Source organism: Pipistrellus hanaki (assembly GCF_964339955.1).
Source record: "Pipistrellus hanaki genome assembly, chromosome: 13".
In the NCBI taxonomy this organism is placed as follows: Eukaryota; Metazoa; Chordata; class Mammalia; order Chiroptera; family Vespertilionidae; genus Pipistrellus; species Pipistrellus hanaki.
Window position 1 is genome coordinate 19,708,256 of NC_140515.1, and position 16,527 is coordinate 19,724,782.

A 16,527-nucleotide genomic window follows, 5' to 3' on the forward strand; every position below is an offset into this window, starting at 1 on the left:
GTTTGTAAATATTGGACAGTGTCTGTTACCACGGAACGGCCGTGCCAAGTGATTGAGAGGGCGGCCGGCCTCCCTCTGTGTCATTTCACTGGTGTGTGTGTGTGTGTGTGTGTGTGTATGTGTGTGTGTGTGTGTGTGTGTGTGTGTGTGAGAGAGAGAGAGAGAGAGAGAGAGAGAGAGAGAGAGAGAGATTGTGTTTTGTGGTTCTCGGGTGGATTAAAGGGACGGTGGTTTTCAGTTGTCTGTGTGCAGGAAGCCTTGGCCAATGGAAGGAGCTGGCAGTGGAGAGCGAGCAGAGTCTGAGATGTTACTGCTGTGGGGTTTGCACAGACAGCCTGAGAGCCCTGAAAGCTGCGCTGCCCCCGCGCTCAGGGCCAGAGGCGCGGCGTCTGGCCGGCCTCCGTTTGCAGACGAGGAAGCAGGGCCCCGGAGCCTGCACGCACTGCTGCTCCGGGTTCGCAGGGAGTGAGGCCTCTGGAATGTGGGCGTTTTACAAGCTACAGGCGTCCTCCAGGAACTCTGAGTTGGAATGGAGCCCCCGAAGAAGTGAGAATAGAAAAACCCTAATTACAGGGGGGATGGCAGACCGGGCAGTGGGGTGGGGCGCACCGGAGACTCTGGGAGCACTGCCCCCTTGTCCCCCATCTCCAGGGGCCTCTCACCCTGTTCCCGGGCCCCCCCTCTGCGGAGCCGGGCAGAGGCGAGGTGGAGGTGGAAAAAGCCCCTGGAAACAGCTCCACGGAGCTCCTGGGACAGCCCGCCCGGGGGCTCTGTGTGGGGCCAGCCCGGCTTGTGGAGAGGCTGTCAGAGCCCAGGCTCCCGGGTCCTTCCTGCTCAGCCCAGCCCATCGCTGGCTGTCGGGGGCAGGGTTTGTGTCTGGCATCTCCTCCCGCCCACCCTGAGCTGCCTTCCTCTTGCTGGCAGCCCCTTCCAAGAAGCCCCTTCCTCAGCCCTCCTCAAGGCCAGTCCCCTCCAGGCCAGGCACCGGGCAGAAAGGACCACACATGGACCCTGCCCCGAGCGAAGGAGCCCCTCCCTCCGGGCACCATGGACAGGCGGGAGGCCTCAGGGGAGGAGTCTCTGAGGAAGGCCCTGGGCTCGGAAGGCTCCTCGGAGGACAGCTCGGGGCGGGTCTCCTGAGCTCCCCTGCTCAGGGAGGCCCAGGATGCCAGGCCTGGAGGTGAGGGCGGGGGTCTGGCTCTCAGGGCCGGAGAAGGGGGTGGGATGCTGGGGTGAGAGCTCCGGGGAACAGGTGCAGGAGTAGGCGGGGTCGGGATGGGGGTAGTGGTTAGAGCGTCTACTTAACTTAGATTTTATTCCATAAGAGCTGTGGAACCTTTCCAAGATTTGAGATGGGGTTTAGGGGTGAGGAGAGGATGGCTGAACGTGAGACGTAACAGCTTCGCTGGCTTCGGTGTGCAGGGGGAGCTAAGAGAGGGGACGGGAGGGGAGGATGTCTGAGGCCCAGTGGATGCAGAAAGGAGGGGAAGGGGAGGGGCAGTCTCCGGGGGCCCAGTGGGTGTGGGGAGATGGTGACGCCCCCGATTCCAGATCTACAGCATGGTGATATGGGACAGTGCTAAGACTAAGTGGGCCTCGTGGGCCTCGTGGGCCTGCTCACCCAGAGTACCCACCCCTGTGCCCCTCTCTCAGTGACACCCACCCACCCCTGTGCCCCTCTCTCAGTGACACCCACCCACCCCTGTGCCCCTCTCTCAGTGACACCCACCCACCCCTGTGCCCCTCTCTCAGTGACACCCACCCACTCCTGTGCCCCTCTCTCAGTGACACCCACCCACCCCTGTGCCCCTCTCTCAGTGACACCCACCCCCCCTGTGCCCCTCTCTCAGTGACACCCACCCCCCCTGTGCCCCTCTCTCAGAGACACCCACCCACCCCTGTGCCCCTCTCTCAGTGATACCCACCCACCCCTGTGCCCCTCTCTCAGAGACACCCACCCACCCCTGTGCCCCTCTCTCAGTGACACCCACCCACCCCTGTGCCCCTCTCTCAGTGATACCCACCCACCCCTGTGCCCCTCTCTCAGTGACACCCACCCCCCCTGTGCCCCTCTCTCAGTGACACCCACCCACCCCTGTGCCCCTCTCTCAGTGACACCCACCCCCCCTGTGCCCCTCTCTCAGTGACACCCACCCACCCCTGTGCCCCTCTCTCAGTGACACCCACCCACCCCTGTGCCCCTCTCTCAGTGACACCCACCCACTCCTGTGCCCCTCTCTCAGTGATACCCACCCACCCCTGTGCCCCTCTCTCAGAGACACCCACCCACCCCTGTGCCCCTCTCTCAGTGACACCCACCCACCCCTGTGCCCCTCTCTCAGTGATACCCACCCACCCCTGTGCCCCTCTCTCAGAGACACCCACCCACCCCTGTGCCCCTCTCTCAGTGACACCCACCCACTCCTGTGCCCCTCTCTCAGTGACACCCACCCCCCCTGTGCCCCTCTCTCAGAGACACCCACCCACCCCTGTGCCCCTCTCTCAGTGACACCCACCCACCCCTGTGCCCCTCTCTCAGTGATACCCACCCACCCCTGTGCCCCTCTCTCAGAGACACCCACCCACCCCTGTGCCCCTCTCTCAGTGACACCCACCCACTCCTGTGCCCCTCTCTCAGTGACACCCACCCCCCCTGTGCCCCTCTCTCAGTGACACCCACCCACTCCTGTGCCCCTCTCTCAGTGACACCCACCCCCCCTGTGCCCCTCTCTCAGAGACACCCACCCACCCCTGTGCCTATCTCTCAGTGTCACCCACCCCTGGGCCCCTCCCCCTTTGCTGGCTCAGCTGATGGGTTACTACTCGTCACGTGTGGGAGTTAATGATTGGGGGTGTTAATATGTCATCCGGTTGTGGCAACCTGTTTCCATTTTATTTATTTATTTTTTTATTTTTAAACATCTTTATTTCATTTTTTTAATCCAAGAATCATTTCTTTTTCTTCTATTTTTAAAAATTACTTTATTGATTAAGGTATCACATATTTGCCCTCATCCCCTCATTTCCACTGTAAACAGAGGCCCCCAGGGCCTGCTGGACTAACGGAGTCCTCAGAGCTCTTAGCTCAGCCCGGAAACTTTCATTAGAGTTTCAGCAGAGCACCTTCGATTGTCCGGTTTTATCTTCACCTTGGCTTTTGGTTCCCTCTGGTAGAGTCTCAAATTAAGACCAGGTTAAAAGAAATTGTACACTAAGAAAATTTACTCTCTTTTGCCCTCTCGTGGCAGACTCTTGAACACCTCTTTTAATTTTTAATTTTATTGATTTTAGAGTAAAAAGCTATTTTTCATTAAAAATGTGTTACTTATGTAAACAGAATGGGTTCATTATCATTTTCTTGTCTATATACTTCATTGTCCTAAAAGTTTTCATCTTAATTTAATTTTATTATTTTTTTAAAAAGCTATTATGTTTTTATTGATTTTATAGAGAGGAATGGAGAGGGATAGCAAGATAGAAACATCATTGAGAGAGAAACGTCGGGCTGCCTCCTGCACGCCCCCAACAGGGGATCGAGCCCTGACCCTCACTGGGAATTGAACCAGTGACCTCTTGGTTCCTGAGTCAATGCTCAACCACTGAGCCACACAGATGGGGTCTTATTTTAATTTTAATTTCTTTTTAAAATTTTTATCCTATATATTGATAATAAAGAGCTAATATGCTAATTAGACCAAACAGCAGAACAACCATCCCGATGACCTTCTGGATAGCTGTGAGGGCTGAGCCCCTTGCAAGAATTTCGTGTATCTGGCCTCTAGTTTTTAATAAAATACTTCAAGCATATAGAAAAGTGTGCAGACAATACCAAAATCTTCATGAACCCACCACCAAGCTCTCTCTCTCTCTCTCTTTTCCTCCCCTCTCTCCTTTCCCTTCTTCCTCCCTTCTTTCCTTCTGTGCAATTTTATTTTATCTTTTTATTTCCATTGTCCACCCCCTCCTCTTTTGCATCCATCAGCTTGTTTTCTATATCTATGAGTCTGTTTCTGTTTATTTATTTCTTTTTCTTTTTCTGTTTATTTATTTATTTTTCTTTTTCTATATTCTACATATAAGTGAAATCATATTGTATTTGTCTTTCTCTGTCTGACTTATTTCACTTAGCATAATACCCTCAAGGTCCATCCTTGTTGTCACAGATAGTAAGATTTCATCCTTTTCTTATTGCTGAATAATATTACATTGAATAAACTGAATATAAATCCAGGAGCAAGGATTACCCTTCCATTTATTTGTATTTTATTCAGTTTATTCAATGTCTTAATAGTTTTTAGAATATAGGCACTTAAAAAAGAAACTCTTAAATATATTCCTAGGTATTTTGTACTTTTTGATGCATTTGTGAAGTAGATTTTTTAAAATTTCTTCTTTTGAGCATTATGGTATATAGAACTGCAACAGATTTCTGTGTATTGATTTTGTATGTTGCAACTTTACTTAAGTCATTTATTAGTTCTAATATTTTTTGGGGGGAGTCTTTAGGGTTTTCATCTGCAAATAAAGAGTTTTCTTCTTCCTTTCCTGTTTGGGGCCTCTTATTTCTCTGTCCTGCCTGATTGCTCTGGCTGGATTCCGGTGCTGTGCTGGAGAGAGCTGGTGGTAGTGGGAACCTTGTCTTGTTCCTGATCTTAGAGGAAAGATTTTCAGCTTTTCACTGTTGCATATGATGTTAGCTGTGCGTTTGTCATATGTCTTTTCTTATCCTGAGATATGTTCCTCCTAGGCCCACTTTGCTGAGAATTATGGGTTGTTGCTGTTTGTTTTTTGAAACAAATGGTTTATTTGGTGACAAGGAGTAGAGAGGAATTCTTAATTCCTCTCTCTTCTGCTGACTGGACCGCAATGGTCAAAGGGCTGGCAGCACACAAGAATTCCCTCGCAGGCTTTGACCTTTTGCAGAAGTGCAAAGATGCCCGAGTTTGCATACAACGCACAATTACTATTTTCTAGTCAGAAGTGCCGGCTGTTGTGGTCTCCGGTGTATTAGCAGTTTCTAACGTCTCCTTGCCTCCAGGTTTCGTGGCAGGAAGCAGACGGAATTCCTTGATGTTCTATGGTGACTTGGTTAATGCCCAGGCCCCAGCCAGCTGTGGGGGCAGTCTGTATTCCAGCGTGGTCAGAAGTTTTCCTCTGTGAATCTGGCCTCATCATTGCCAGCGGCCTTGGTCTGGGCCTATTACTGGACAAGCAGCCACGGCCACGTGCGGTGATTTAGCTCGGTGCAGGCATTGCATATTTCCTTCTTCATGACGGACAACTCAAAGCGCTTAGTCAGATCCTCGTTGTCTGTGGGTGATCACAGACGAATGTAGGACTGATGCTTATCACTTCCAGGCACTCCTCAACACGCTTATCAAGGAGGCTGGCTGTGGTCCGCGGTACAAGGCATTCGACAGCTTTTGACAGCTTTTGCCGCACAGATATCATCAAGAATTGTGCAAGGTTAGTTTCTGGCAGGGCTTTCTCGAGCTCTTCGACTGTGCTGGTTCTCTGGGAGGGCGGGGTGGCGTCATCTGGTAGGCTTGGCCTTCCGGGCCATCTGGACGGTAGGCGACCTTGTAACTGTCTGTAATGTACTTCAACATCCCGAGACCGTCTTCTCCGAGACGTCCATGAGATTGTGATAGTTTGTGTAGGCCACGAGGAACTCAAAGGTGGGGAGCTCAGGATTGTGGATCTAATCAATTTCTTCATTCTGGAACTGGCGTCCACTTTTAAAAAGATATATATTTTATCCCTAGCCGGTTTGGCTCAGTAGATAGAGCATTGGTCTGTGGACTGAAAGATCCCAGGTTCGATTCCATTCAAGGACATGTACTTTGGTTGCGGGCACATCCCCAGTAGAGGGTGTGCAGGAGGCAGCTGATTGATGTTTCTCTCTCATCAATGTTTCTAACTCTCTATCCTTCTCTCTTCCTGTCTGTAAAAAAAAAAAAAAAATCAATAAAATATATTTTAAAAATATTTTTTTATTGATTTCAGAGAGGAAGGGAGAGGGAGGGAGAGATAGAAATGTCAATGATGAGAGAGAATCTTGGATCGGCTGCCTCCTGCACGCCCCCCACTGGGGATCGAGCCCTACCACCCACGCATGTGCCCTGACCTGAAATCAAACCATGACCTCCTGCTTCATCGGTCATTGCTCAACCAGCCATGCTGGTTGGGCGAACTGGTGTCCAATTTTGTCAACATGGCCAGTGCCACCAACCACCAGCATCTTACGGGCTGGCTCTGGAGCAGTTCCCATATATAAATTCAGGCCCGGCTCATTGTGGCCCATGGTAAAAGGCTTGGCCATAGCTCCCTCTGGAATGATATTCATCAGGGGAGTTTCAATCTCGAGGAATCTCAACTCATCTAAGAGGCGGCTCACACTCTGTGATGATCTTAGAGCAGGTGATACATTTCTGCCTCATAAAATAATTCAGGATCAAGTCCAAGCATCTCTGATGATACCGGGTTTCCTTGTCTTCGAGGCCAAAGTGAAAATGAGGTAACATATGCCAGCAAGGACACAGCAGTGCGATCCCTTAGGGAACGATGCTCAGCTCAGCCTCCTTGATTTTCCCAGGATTCCTCTGAACGCCAGTTATGTCTCTCTGACACTGTTATCGATGAGGATACATTCTTCTTCTGACGTGTAACTTCTGGAATTGGCCGTGACTTGCCACTTGACCCCCTTTCCTCGAAGGTCACAGAAGCTAAGCTTTCCCCCGGGAGCTCTTGGCCCATGGGTCCTGCCTGCCGCCTCTAAGGTGATGCCCCTCAGGGGGCCCCCAGGCTGCAGGTGGCTGTGTTCCTGGAGGAAGTGAGTGAGCAAGACGCCGACACGGAACTTGTGTGGGTACGGGTCTTCCCCACTGACCTTCAGCTGGTGGGCTGCTGGGCTGCCAATCTGTTTGTGCTGGTTTGGGTCCAGACTCTCCTCCTCGGCTCCACATCAGCCAGGGGTGTGGGTGGGGCTGGTGGCTGCAGCAGGGGCCTGGCTGGGTTGTTTCTCACTGAGCTCCTTCTCCATTACCTTCTTCTCAGCTTCCAGGCATCTTTGAAGCTCCTTCTTTTACGAGAAAGTGCCTTGTCCTTGTAAAGGGCAGTGAAAGGAGCAAGTGGACCCAGTTGCAGCTCCCCCTCTTCCGACTGTGCCCAGGAGGTTGGGTGCAGGGACCCCCTACCAGGCCTGACAGCAGCTTGCGTCAGCATGGCCGAGCGCCATGGAACGAATGACCACCTCCACTCACTGCTCAGTCTCTTCTGGCCACCATCCACACTCACCTCAGTTTCCTGACCAGAGGTCAAATCTGAAAGGTGTTGAGAGTTTTTATCAAAAAAGGATGTTGGATTTTTTCAAATGCTCTTCCTGTATCTACTGAGTTTTTTTAAGCTTTATTTTGTTAATATGATGCATCACACGGATTGGTTTACAGAGGGTGAGCCATCCTTGCATCCCTCCTATGAATCCCACTTGGTCGTGGGGAATAGTCCTTGGAATGTGTTGTTGAATTTGCTAATATTTTGTGAATATTTGCATCTATAATCATCAAAGATGTTCGCCTATAGTTTCTTTTTTTTGTGAGAAGGTAAAAAAAAAAAAGAATTTACAGGTTTTGGTTTTGGGAAAGGCTGGCTTTATAAAATGGGTTTGGAAGCATTCCTTCCCCTTTTTAAGTAGTTTAAAAAGGGTCTGTATTAATTATTCTTCGAGTGTTTGGTAGAATTAACCTGTAATGTCATCTGGCCCTAGACTTGTATTTGTTGGGAGTTTTTTGATTACCGCTTCAATTCATTGTTAGTAATTGGTCTGTTCCAATTTTGTATTTATTTCTGGTTCAGTCTTAAAAGTTTATATACTTCTAGGAATTTATCCAGTTCTTTTAGGTTTTCAAATTGATTGTTCATAGTATTCTTTAGTAATCTGTATTTCTCTGTGGTTGTGATGTCTCTTTCATTTATGATTTTATTTATTTGGGCTCTCTTTTTTTCTTGTTGAGTTTGGCTAAAAGTTTGTCTATTTTAAAGAACCAGCTCTTAGTATTACTGATCTTTTTTTTTTTTTTTTTTTAAAAAGTATGTTTTGTTTATTTACTCTCTGACTTTAACTCTTTCCTTCCTTCTGTTTACTTTGGGTTTTGTTTGTTTTTTCTAGTTCAGGATTTTTCTTTTTCCTTGAGGTAGGCCTCCATACCTATGAGCTTCCCTTTCAGAACTGTTTTTGCTGCATCCCATAAATTTTGAAAAGTATTTCTATTTTCATTTGTTTCAAGATAGTCTTTGATTTCTTGTTAGATTTCCTCTTTGATCTACTGGCTGTTTAGTCTCCACATATTTGTGGGTTTTTTCCAAGTTTTCTTTCTGTAGTTGATTGATTTTTAGTTTTATGCCATTGTGGTCAGAAAAGATGCTGGATATGAAAATTTATATACTAAGAAAAAATACTCCCTTTCGTCCCCGAGTGTCAGAATCTATTTTTTTTTTTTTAAAGAATAGTTTATTGATTTTTAGAGAGGAAGGGAGAGGGAGAGAGAGAGAAACATCGATGTGAAGGTACAACATGGAATGGCTGACTGCTGCATGCCTTCCTACCGGGATCGATCTCACAATGCAGGCATGTAGCCTGATGGGGAATTGAACTGGCAACCTTTCAGTGCACGGATGACACCCAACCACTGAACCACACTAACAGGACCTCTAGTGGCAGAGTCTTGAACACCTTTTTTCAGTTCTCACTGCTTTGGAATTGATTTTAAAAATAAGGAGTGCCTGTCTCCTCACTATCTGATATTATCACGGCCATTGAGTCAGTTCCTAAGGGAGCATAAAGGCATATAGAATTGAGAGGTCTGGATTTTTAATTTTTAGCATTTCACACTATTCTTTGATATAATTAATATCTTGAGGTATTACAAACCCAAGGCTAAGAATTGATGCTGTGTGTACCAGCCATCATCCCTGCTAAATATCTTATTTTCTTCTATTATCCTGGACTCTGGAGACTATGGGAAGGAGGTCCTGTGTGGCGTCCTTGGTCTGTCAGGAAAAATATTAAAATATTACCCATCCATCTGAGTGTAGTATCTTGAGACAAATAAAGCTCATAATGGAAAAAATAAATAAACTCTCCTGGGAAGTGAATGGGGCTGTCGGAGTTCTTTTCCCTTCTTGACATATCATTTTAGAGAAATGCTCATATTCTCCACAAAGTGGGCTCTTTTAAAAAACAAAACAAAACAAAAAAAAACCCCTGAACAAATGGACTTAAGTTCTCAACGTGTTACAACTCCATTTCCAGCGCTGAAGCAGGCGAGAGCCCAGCACAGAGCCTGACGCAGCATCGACCCAGATGCTAGGTGCCTGCCGGCTTTCTATTCCCGCAGCATGTAGACCTCTTTCTGCCGCTTTGCCATGTTTTTGTCTTTGCATTCTTTATATGGAAAATTGGCTCACGTTTTATATAAAGGTGTGTTGTTTAGTTAAAGCCTTGCAGTATTCTAAATATAGCATCCAGTGGTCATAACAATTATGAAAGTAACATGTGTACATTGTATTTTATATTCTACTAGAGGCCCGGTGAACGAAATTTGTGCACTGGTTGAGGGGGTTCCCTCTGCCCAGCCTGTGCCCTCTCACAGCCTGGGACCCCTCGGGGGATGTCCGACTGCCTATGTCCCCAGGGATCAGGCCTAAGCCGGCAGGAGGACATCCTCCTCGCACGCCGGGACCCCTTGCTCCTTCCCGCCCACCTGCTCGCCGCTCCTTAGCACCGCTGTCGAGGTGGGAGAGCTCCCGCCCCTGCCACTGAGCTGTCTTCTGGCTGAGCTTCACTCCCCCTGTGGGAGCGCACTGACCCCCAGGGGCAGCTCCTGTGTTGTGCGTCTGCCCCCTGGTGGTCAGTGGGTATCATAGTGACTGGTTGTTCTGCCGGTAGTTCCGCTGTTCGGTCCGTTTGCCTATTAGGGTTTTATTATATAGGATAATGTGCTTTCATCCATGATCCCTGAACCTTTAATGAGTTATGAATATTTCCCCTTCCAGACCAGGGCACTGAGGCTCAGGCAGGGTAAGCAACATGTGCAGACTCACACAGTTAATGACCAGCCTCTGGCCAGGGTTTTCTGCTCCCGGGGCTGGTGGTGGTCACCTTACGGGAGAGAGGAGAATCCCCGTTCTCAGGAGACGGTTGTACGTTTTGAGAGAACAGCGGTGTTTTTTATGGGAATATGTAGAAATCACCCTATTGTAGGATCTCACAAGTCCTCTTGAATAGGCATTGGTGTGTGGACTTGGTGAATAAGCAGACGGTGGAGCTGGGCCAAACAACGGAAGGCACTGAGGTGGACAGAGGGCCTGGCGCAGAGCTGATGGTGCCCAGGGATCACGATTCTCCCTGTGATGTGTGCTGAGGTTGGCACCCCGTACAGAGGCGTCCTCTCCCTCTCAGGAACTGGGACTTTGCCAGCTGCTTGGATCTGGCTCCTCCCCAGTTACTAGAGAAGGGTCCCATGGAGTTACAGCAATATGATTCTCAAACACAGCTCCTCTCCACCCTGTGAGGTCAGTCTGTATCCTTAGGATGCACATGGGGGGACTCTACTTGACAGTCATGTCACCGTGTTGATAGAGCAGGTGTTGGTAGAAAGGCCCTAATCACAGATGTTGGCAGTCACACAACCTTCTTTCCATTTCTCCTGTGTGCCATACTCCCTGCCACAGGGCCTTTGCACATGTCACTTCTGCCGGGAATGCTCTCCCCTGCATTCTTCATCTCATAGAGCTCATACGGAGGTTTACTTTTTCTGAAAACCTCCATTAACTGTGTAAATGTATACTTAGCCATGCAGCTCATTAATGAGAGAACTTAATGACCGAGGGAAAGAAAGCTGGTTCTAAGAAGTATCCAGGAAGATGTGTGTGTGTGTGTGTGTGTGTGTGTGTGTGTTTATGCATGTGAGTGTGTGTGTATATAAGTATATATACTCATATATATACACTCACATATGTGTGTATATGTATACATGTATGTATACACATACTAGTTTGTGTATGTATATAGTCATGAAAAAATGTGGAAAAAAGAATGTTGGGATAAGATTCTTATCCCAGCCTGAAATATAAACTGTTTAAATTGTAACCTTTGGAATTACTTTTAACCTGCCAGAAGTTGTCAGTCTTCTACAAGTTAACATCCTAACTTCATAGAGTCTGGGCCCCTGGGATCTCGCTGTCTCTGCATTCAGACCCTCTGGAGTTTCTGGGGGGAAGCAGGTAGCTTTGATTCGGGGGGGTCTGTCTGTGAAGTGTGGAGTCTGATTAATATAACAGCCTCTTAGAGTGGAAATGGGGTGCTTTTGGGGGTCACCTGCAGACACTTGGCCGAACTCCCCAAGTTGCTGGGTTCTCTGAGGCAGAGCTGGAGCACTCACCTCTTAGGTGACATTCACGTGCACAGTAAGAGAAACAAGTGAGGGCTGAAGTGAAATACTATATGACCTTATACTTTCTCTCAGACCCTTTTTTTTTTTTTTAAATTGCAGTTCAGATTAATAACAAAACAAAGAACTACAGAAGGTATTTGAGACTGACGCCTCAAGGCAGTACTTTTTTCCAGCTGTGGGTTTCCAATACTGACCAGCAGGGGGCACTCTTCCCTCACTTTCAGTGTGTTTTTCTGCGTGAAACTGTTCTCTTATGAAGGCAGCAACCCCGCTGTCTCCTGCCCTCAGCCCTGGAAGAGATTTCACTTCTCAGTATTTCTAGTTTAATGGTGAGTTCTCAAGGGTGGGGCTTCCCCTCTTAGAGCTGCAGTGTCTGTGCTGTTATTTGAACATTGGCACCTACTGTTGTCCAGCAAGCAAAGCCCAGGCGGCAGAGCCGGCCCCGGGCCCCCAGGGGCGGCGAACATGCGTGTCCTCGGCGGGCCGTGCCCTGCGATGCGTGTGCCTTCCGGCCGTCCCGGGGGCGAGGACGGGGCCAGCACCCGGGCAGTGAGCTTCGCGAGGCCCACGTCTGTGTTAGTTTAAACCCGTGGTGTCTGTGTTAGGTTTCCTTATGTTTCTTTGTTTTTCTTTGGAAGCATTCATAGGCCAGTGCTGAAAAAAATTACCATCCTTCGCTCCAAAGGAAATAGAATTCCCATCACATTTTGGATTTCCAGGAGGCCAGCCAATGATGCTTTGCCGATAGCAGGTGGGGTGTCGGCGAGCACAGGCCCCCGAGGAGTGTGAGGAGCTGAGGATCGCTTTCCGCTGTGTATGGCAGCCGGGCCTCCGTGTTTGCTTTTCCCCCCTCCTCCTCTCCAGTGCACCCCGAGAGCCGAACAAACTCAAAATATTTTCCTTTCCTCAGTGGGCCCTCGGCGGGCGCCGTCTGTGAAGTCCGGGGGCGAATATTCACTCGGTTATAGGTCAGTGTTGGCCGTTAAAAGTGAACTTTATAAAACAGAAAGTGGAGCCGAAACCGGTTTGGCTCAGTGGATAGAGCATCGGCCTGCAGACTGAAAGATCCCTGGTTCCATTCCAGTCAAGGGCATGTACCTTGGTTGTGGGCACATCCCCAGTGGGGGGTGTGCAGGAGGCAGCTGATTGATGTCTTTCTCTCATCGATGTTTCTAACTCTATCTCTTTCTCTTCCTCTCTGTAAAAAAATCAATGAAATACATTTTTTAAAAAACACCCTGTATTAAAAAAATAAAAATAAATTTAAAAAGTGCACAAAGGAATTTTAAAAAAGTTCTACCACTGTCATGATGTATTACAGAGTTTTCCTTATCTTTTTTTAAACATGAGTTTATTCATTATGTAACTTGACACCATACTTCAAAATTCAAGAATTTACTACAGTCATTTTCTCATGACATGGGCAAATCAGAAACTGCAGGGAGGGGCTGACCCCTCCCTCCCACCCTGAGACCTACCCAGCACCCCTCCCCCTGTGGGGAGTCTGTCCCTCACCGGCGTCCGCTGTCATGGAGTGAGGACCTTCTCCGAGTGGGACAGGCTAGGCTCCAGGAGAACAACAATCAGCCAGGCAGCCAGGGAGTCAGCGGGTGGGACGGAGAGAAAGCAAACAGGGGAAGGCAGCAGGTGGGGTTCCCTGCAGGCCCAGGGCAGGGCAGCCTGCCGAAGCCTGCCCTGTTGGGGGGCTGGATTCAAACACTGGGTTTGGAGTTTCCCTGTGAGGAGGCGGCCCACGGGTATCAGGACTGGGGGACCTCCCGTGTGGGTTCGCTGGGAGCTGGGAGCCGGAGCGCGTGGGGCGCACCTGATGGACTGGGGTACTCCGCTGAGGGAGTGGGGCGCACCTGATGGACTGGGGTACTCCGCTGAGGGAGTGGGGCGCACCTGATGGACTGGGGTACTCCGCTGAGGGAGTGGGGCGCACCTGATGGACTGGGGTACTCCGCTGAGGGAGTGGGGCGCACCTGATGGACTGGGGTACTCCGCTGAGGGAGTGGGGTGCACCTGATGGACCGGGGTACTCCGCCGAGGGAGACGTGGAACCCGGCGGCTTCAGAGCCTGCAGAAGGGGTCCCAAGGGCGGTGCTTTCTGACGCAGGACGTGGGTGGTTGTTGGGGGCGTCGCAGGCCGATGTCAGAGGCGGAGGGACTTTTCATAGGAAGCTTTGGGGCCCAGCACAGTCTGAAGGCATATGCATCGGGCCAGAAGTCGCCAGCCCTGCGTGTGACAGGGACCAGCAGCACCTGGAACCAGCAGCCAGGGCAGTGCAGGCGCCACAAGGGGGGAGGCAGAGGTGCCCAGAGCCCACCCCCACCTCAGGGGGGCAGCTGCCACTCAGCCCCGCTGGCCGCTGTCATATGTGGGAGGGAGAGCGCTCTGCGACAGTGAGCTGAAAACAGGTGCCTGGCTTCTTAGTGAAATCTCCCGCATTTTTGAATGTTAGAATCAATCAATCTTCTCCATCCCTCCCTCCCTCCCTTCCTCCCTCCCTATGTCACAAGTCACCTTCTTGGTCATATAAGATATATCAGCAGTGTGCCTGTTTATGACTTGTGCCCAAAACGTAACTGAGAGGTTCAATATTACGATTTTTCATCGTTTGCTTGTTCCATTGTATGCTTTTGTAACGGGCATATAGTATTTCTAAAAGCAGGGGGCACAAGGACAACATCTTTATAACCCAAGGGCCTACTTGTCTTTTAATTCTTGGTGATGCTACCTGGACAGGTGGGAGGCCGCCAGGTCGCCCGGATTGTGGGCGTGGCTGCTGGAGTGTTGGCTCCGGGAAGAGGGAAGACGGAAGACGTGGGTCTGCTGGCTGAGGCAGCAGGCAGGTGGGGACCTGGATGCCTGTTACGTGCTGGGCGCTCTCCTCTGCTCGCTCTGTTCCCTCACACTCCCGGTCCTCCTCTCCCTCATTCACGGATTCACCGGGTGCTGAGCATTGATCTGCCCCCTAGGGCACAGCAGTGAACAAAGGAGACAGAAGCCCCCACTCATGGCCCTGGAGTGGAGGGAACCAGCGAGGAGCGCTGAGTAAGGCGTAGGCGAGGTCTGAGGGGATCAACACCGCAGGGGAAGGGCAGGGGTGGGGGCGGCGAGGCTGGGGAGCGCGGTGGTTTCTGCAGGGTGGTCTGGGAGGGTCCTACTGAGAAGAGACCTGAGGAGAGGTGTCACTCCCTCGCACATGTATCGTCCTTATTTCTGTGTGTCGGGCACTCGGCTAGGCACTGGGTGTGTGTGTTGGGGGGGGTCCCTGGGAGCATTTCCATTTTGTCGTTTGCTTTCTTTTACAAAGAAAGGAGACATAGTTATTTGGGGTTATATGGACAGATATATAATGCACACTTGTTAGAATCTTTTTTTTTTTTTTTTAAATGGACTCAGCAAAACCAGGGACAGTTCTGCCTTCAGGCATGGCTGGATCCAGGTGGCGAATCCACTGTCACCAGGAGTCTCTCTCTCTAGGTCTCTCACTCTACTTTCCTTAGGTTAACTTCCTTATCGAGTAGGCTCTCTGTACACAACGCCCTGCACAATTCATGCCCATCGGGGGCCTGGGCTGGCCCTTCCTGAATCACAGGGTCTGAGTGCCGGGGAGAGGGCATCCCACACAGGAAACCAGGGTGCTGTTGGCAGAAGGAGGGGAGCCCAATGTCAGGCAATGAGGAGCAGCTGACATCTGCCCGAGCAACACTTGCATCAAGAGAGCAGGAAGGAAGAAAAGAGCCCGCAGGAGGGTAGCCTGTCACCAGCTGCCCACATAACCCGGAGCCAGCTCTCAGTTTTCCCTCCGCTCCGTGAGGGTGGGAGACCAGGTGGCTCTCTGAGGATCTTTCCACCTTATTTGAAAACAGACACTAGTTAATGGAATTACTGGGTTTCAGACAAACCAGGGTCATGGATTCTGGTGAAGCTCACACACGGGGGGTGGTGGTTGGCATGGCCAGTGCGGCTTCCCGGGTCCGTGGGAGCCCGGAGAGACCACCCCTGCTGACAGTGTGGGCATGAGGTTCTCAGGATTTTAAAGGAAAATTGGAATGCTACCATGTGGCCTTCAGGCTTCCATGAAGTACCTTAAATGGTGGTTTTGCTCAATGGTGTCTATGTTGAGTACAGGAAGTGGGTTTATTTTGATGAATAATCTTTTCAAAGGAGCCAGTGAGAAGGGCACTGAACCTGGGGACCTCACTGCCCATTAGCCTGTTTGTGGCGCTCAGCGGGGTCTGCGTGAACCGTGCGAACACTGGCCCGGCGGGCCCTCCGGCCAGTGCTGTCGACAGGAGTGCTTTCTGATTGCACGTCGGGCTGTAGGACTGCACAGGCGGTGGCCGGGGAGAGGCTGAGGCTCCTGCTTTTCTGCCAGCACCTTGCATGGGCGATAAGAGTTATTAATAACCACCAATCACAGCCGGTGTGTCCTTCACATGCTTGGGTCTACTTCCAGCTCACAACAGCTCTGCAAAGCGTAAAACCCAGCAGTAGCCCTTTTCTTCTTTTTCTAATGCATCCTTGGGGCCAAACCTTGGCGAAGGGTCCCCCGTGAACAAGTGCCAGAGCCAGAACTCAGACTCAGCCCTGCCAGGCCCTGAGGTCCCGGCAGAGGTTCACCACCACTCTGCACTCTGCATGGCCTCTGCGCCCCATCTCCCTGCCAGCCCTGGATTCACAATTAGTCTGGTCCAAATGCATGTAAGGGGCCTGGGGAACCCCAAGTAGGTTCCCCATCTTGTAGAGACTTGAGCAGGTTGGGGACAGAGAAGAAGATGAGTTTCTGCAGGGGCTGCATCCCTAAATCAGGGCTCCCAATCCAGGAGAGAGTGTCTTTGCCTGGGCAACAAGGGGTGGTTGCCATGGCAGTAGCTATGGCAACACTGATGCAAGCGCAGGCCCTGTTCCCACCGGAGCCCAGCTGGTGAGCCGGAAGATAAGGTGCCCAAGAGAGCGGGGTGGGCGCTTGCTCTACCCTGTGCTTCCGATGGGTCATATTTGATGGAAATATTAGTGGACAGCCCATAGCTGATCAGCACGATTCATTTCTTTCTCCCCAGT

The 16,527-nt window shown here is 50.4% G+C and overlaps 1 protein-coding gene and 1 pseudogene across 4 annotated transcripts in view; one reads left to right on the forward strand and one right to left on the reverse strand.

Annotated features, from left to right (window-relative positions):
• The window catches only part of ARHGEF3 (Rho guanine nucleotide exchange factor 3), a 284,073-nt gene that overhangs the window by 67,550 nt on the left and 199,996 nt on the right, over positions 1 to 16,527 (forward strand). Inside the window, exon 1 of one of the 3 annotated variants that reach the window (XM_084903127.1) lies at positions 376 to 546. The exons of the other annotated variants lie outside the window; for them this stretch is intronic. Within the exon in view, the coding sequence (XP_084759253.1) occupies positions 530 to 546 (17 nt within the window). The 5' untranslated portion in view covers positions 376 to 529. Of the gene's footprint in view, positions 1 to 375; positions 547 to 16,527 lie in introns of those variants that run through there. 3 annotated transcript variants of the gene reach the window in all.
• On the reverse strand, positions 5,008 to 7,224 carry LOC311632136 (lysine--tRNA ligase-like; annotated as a pseudogene). The gene is made up of 3 exons: positions 7,197 to 7,224; positions 6,247 to 6,957; positions 5,008 to 5,620 (listed from the first exon to the last, which is right to left on the reverse strand). The product of its transcript is annotated as a lysine--tRNA ligase-like (transcript).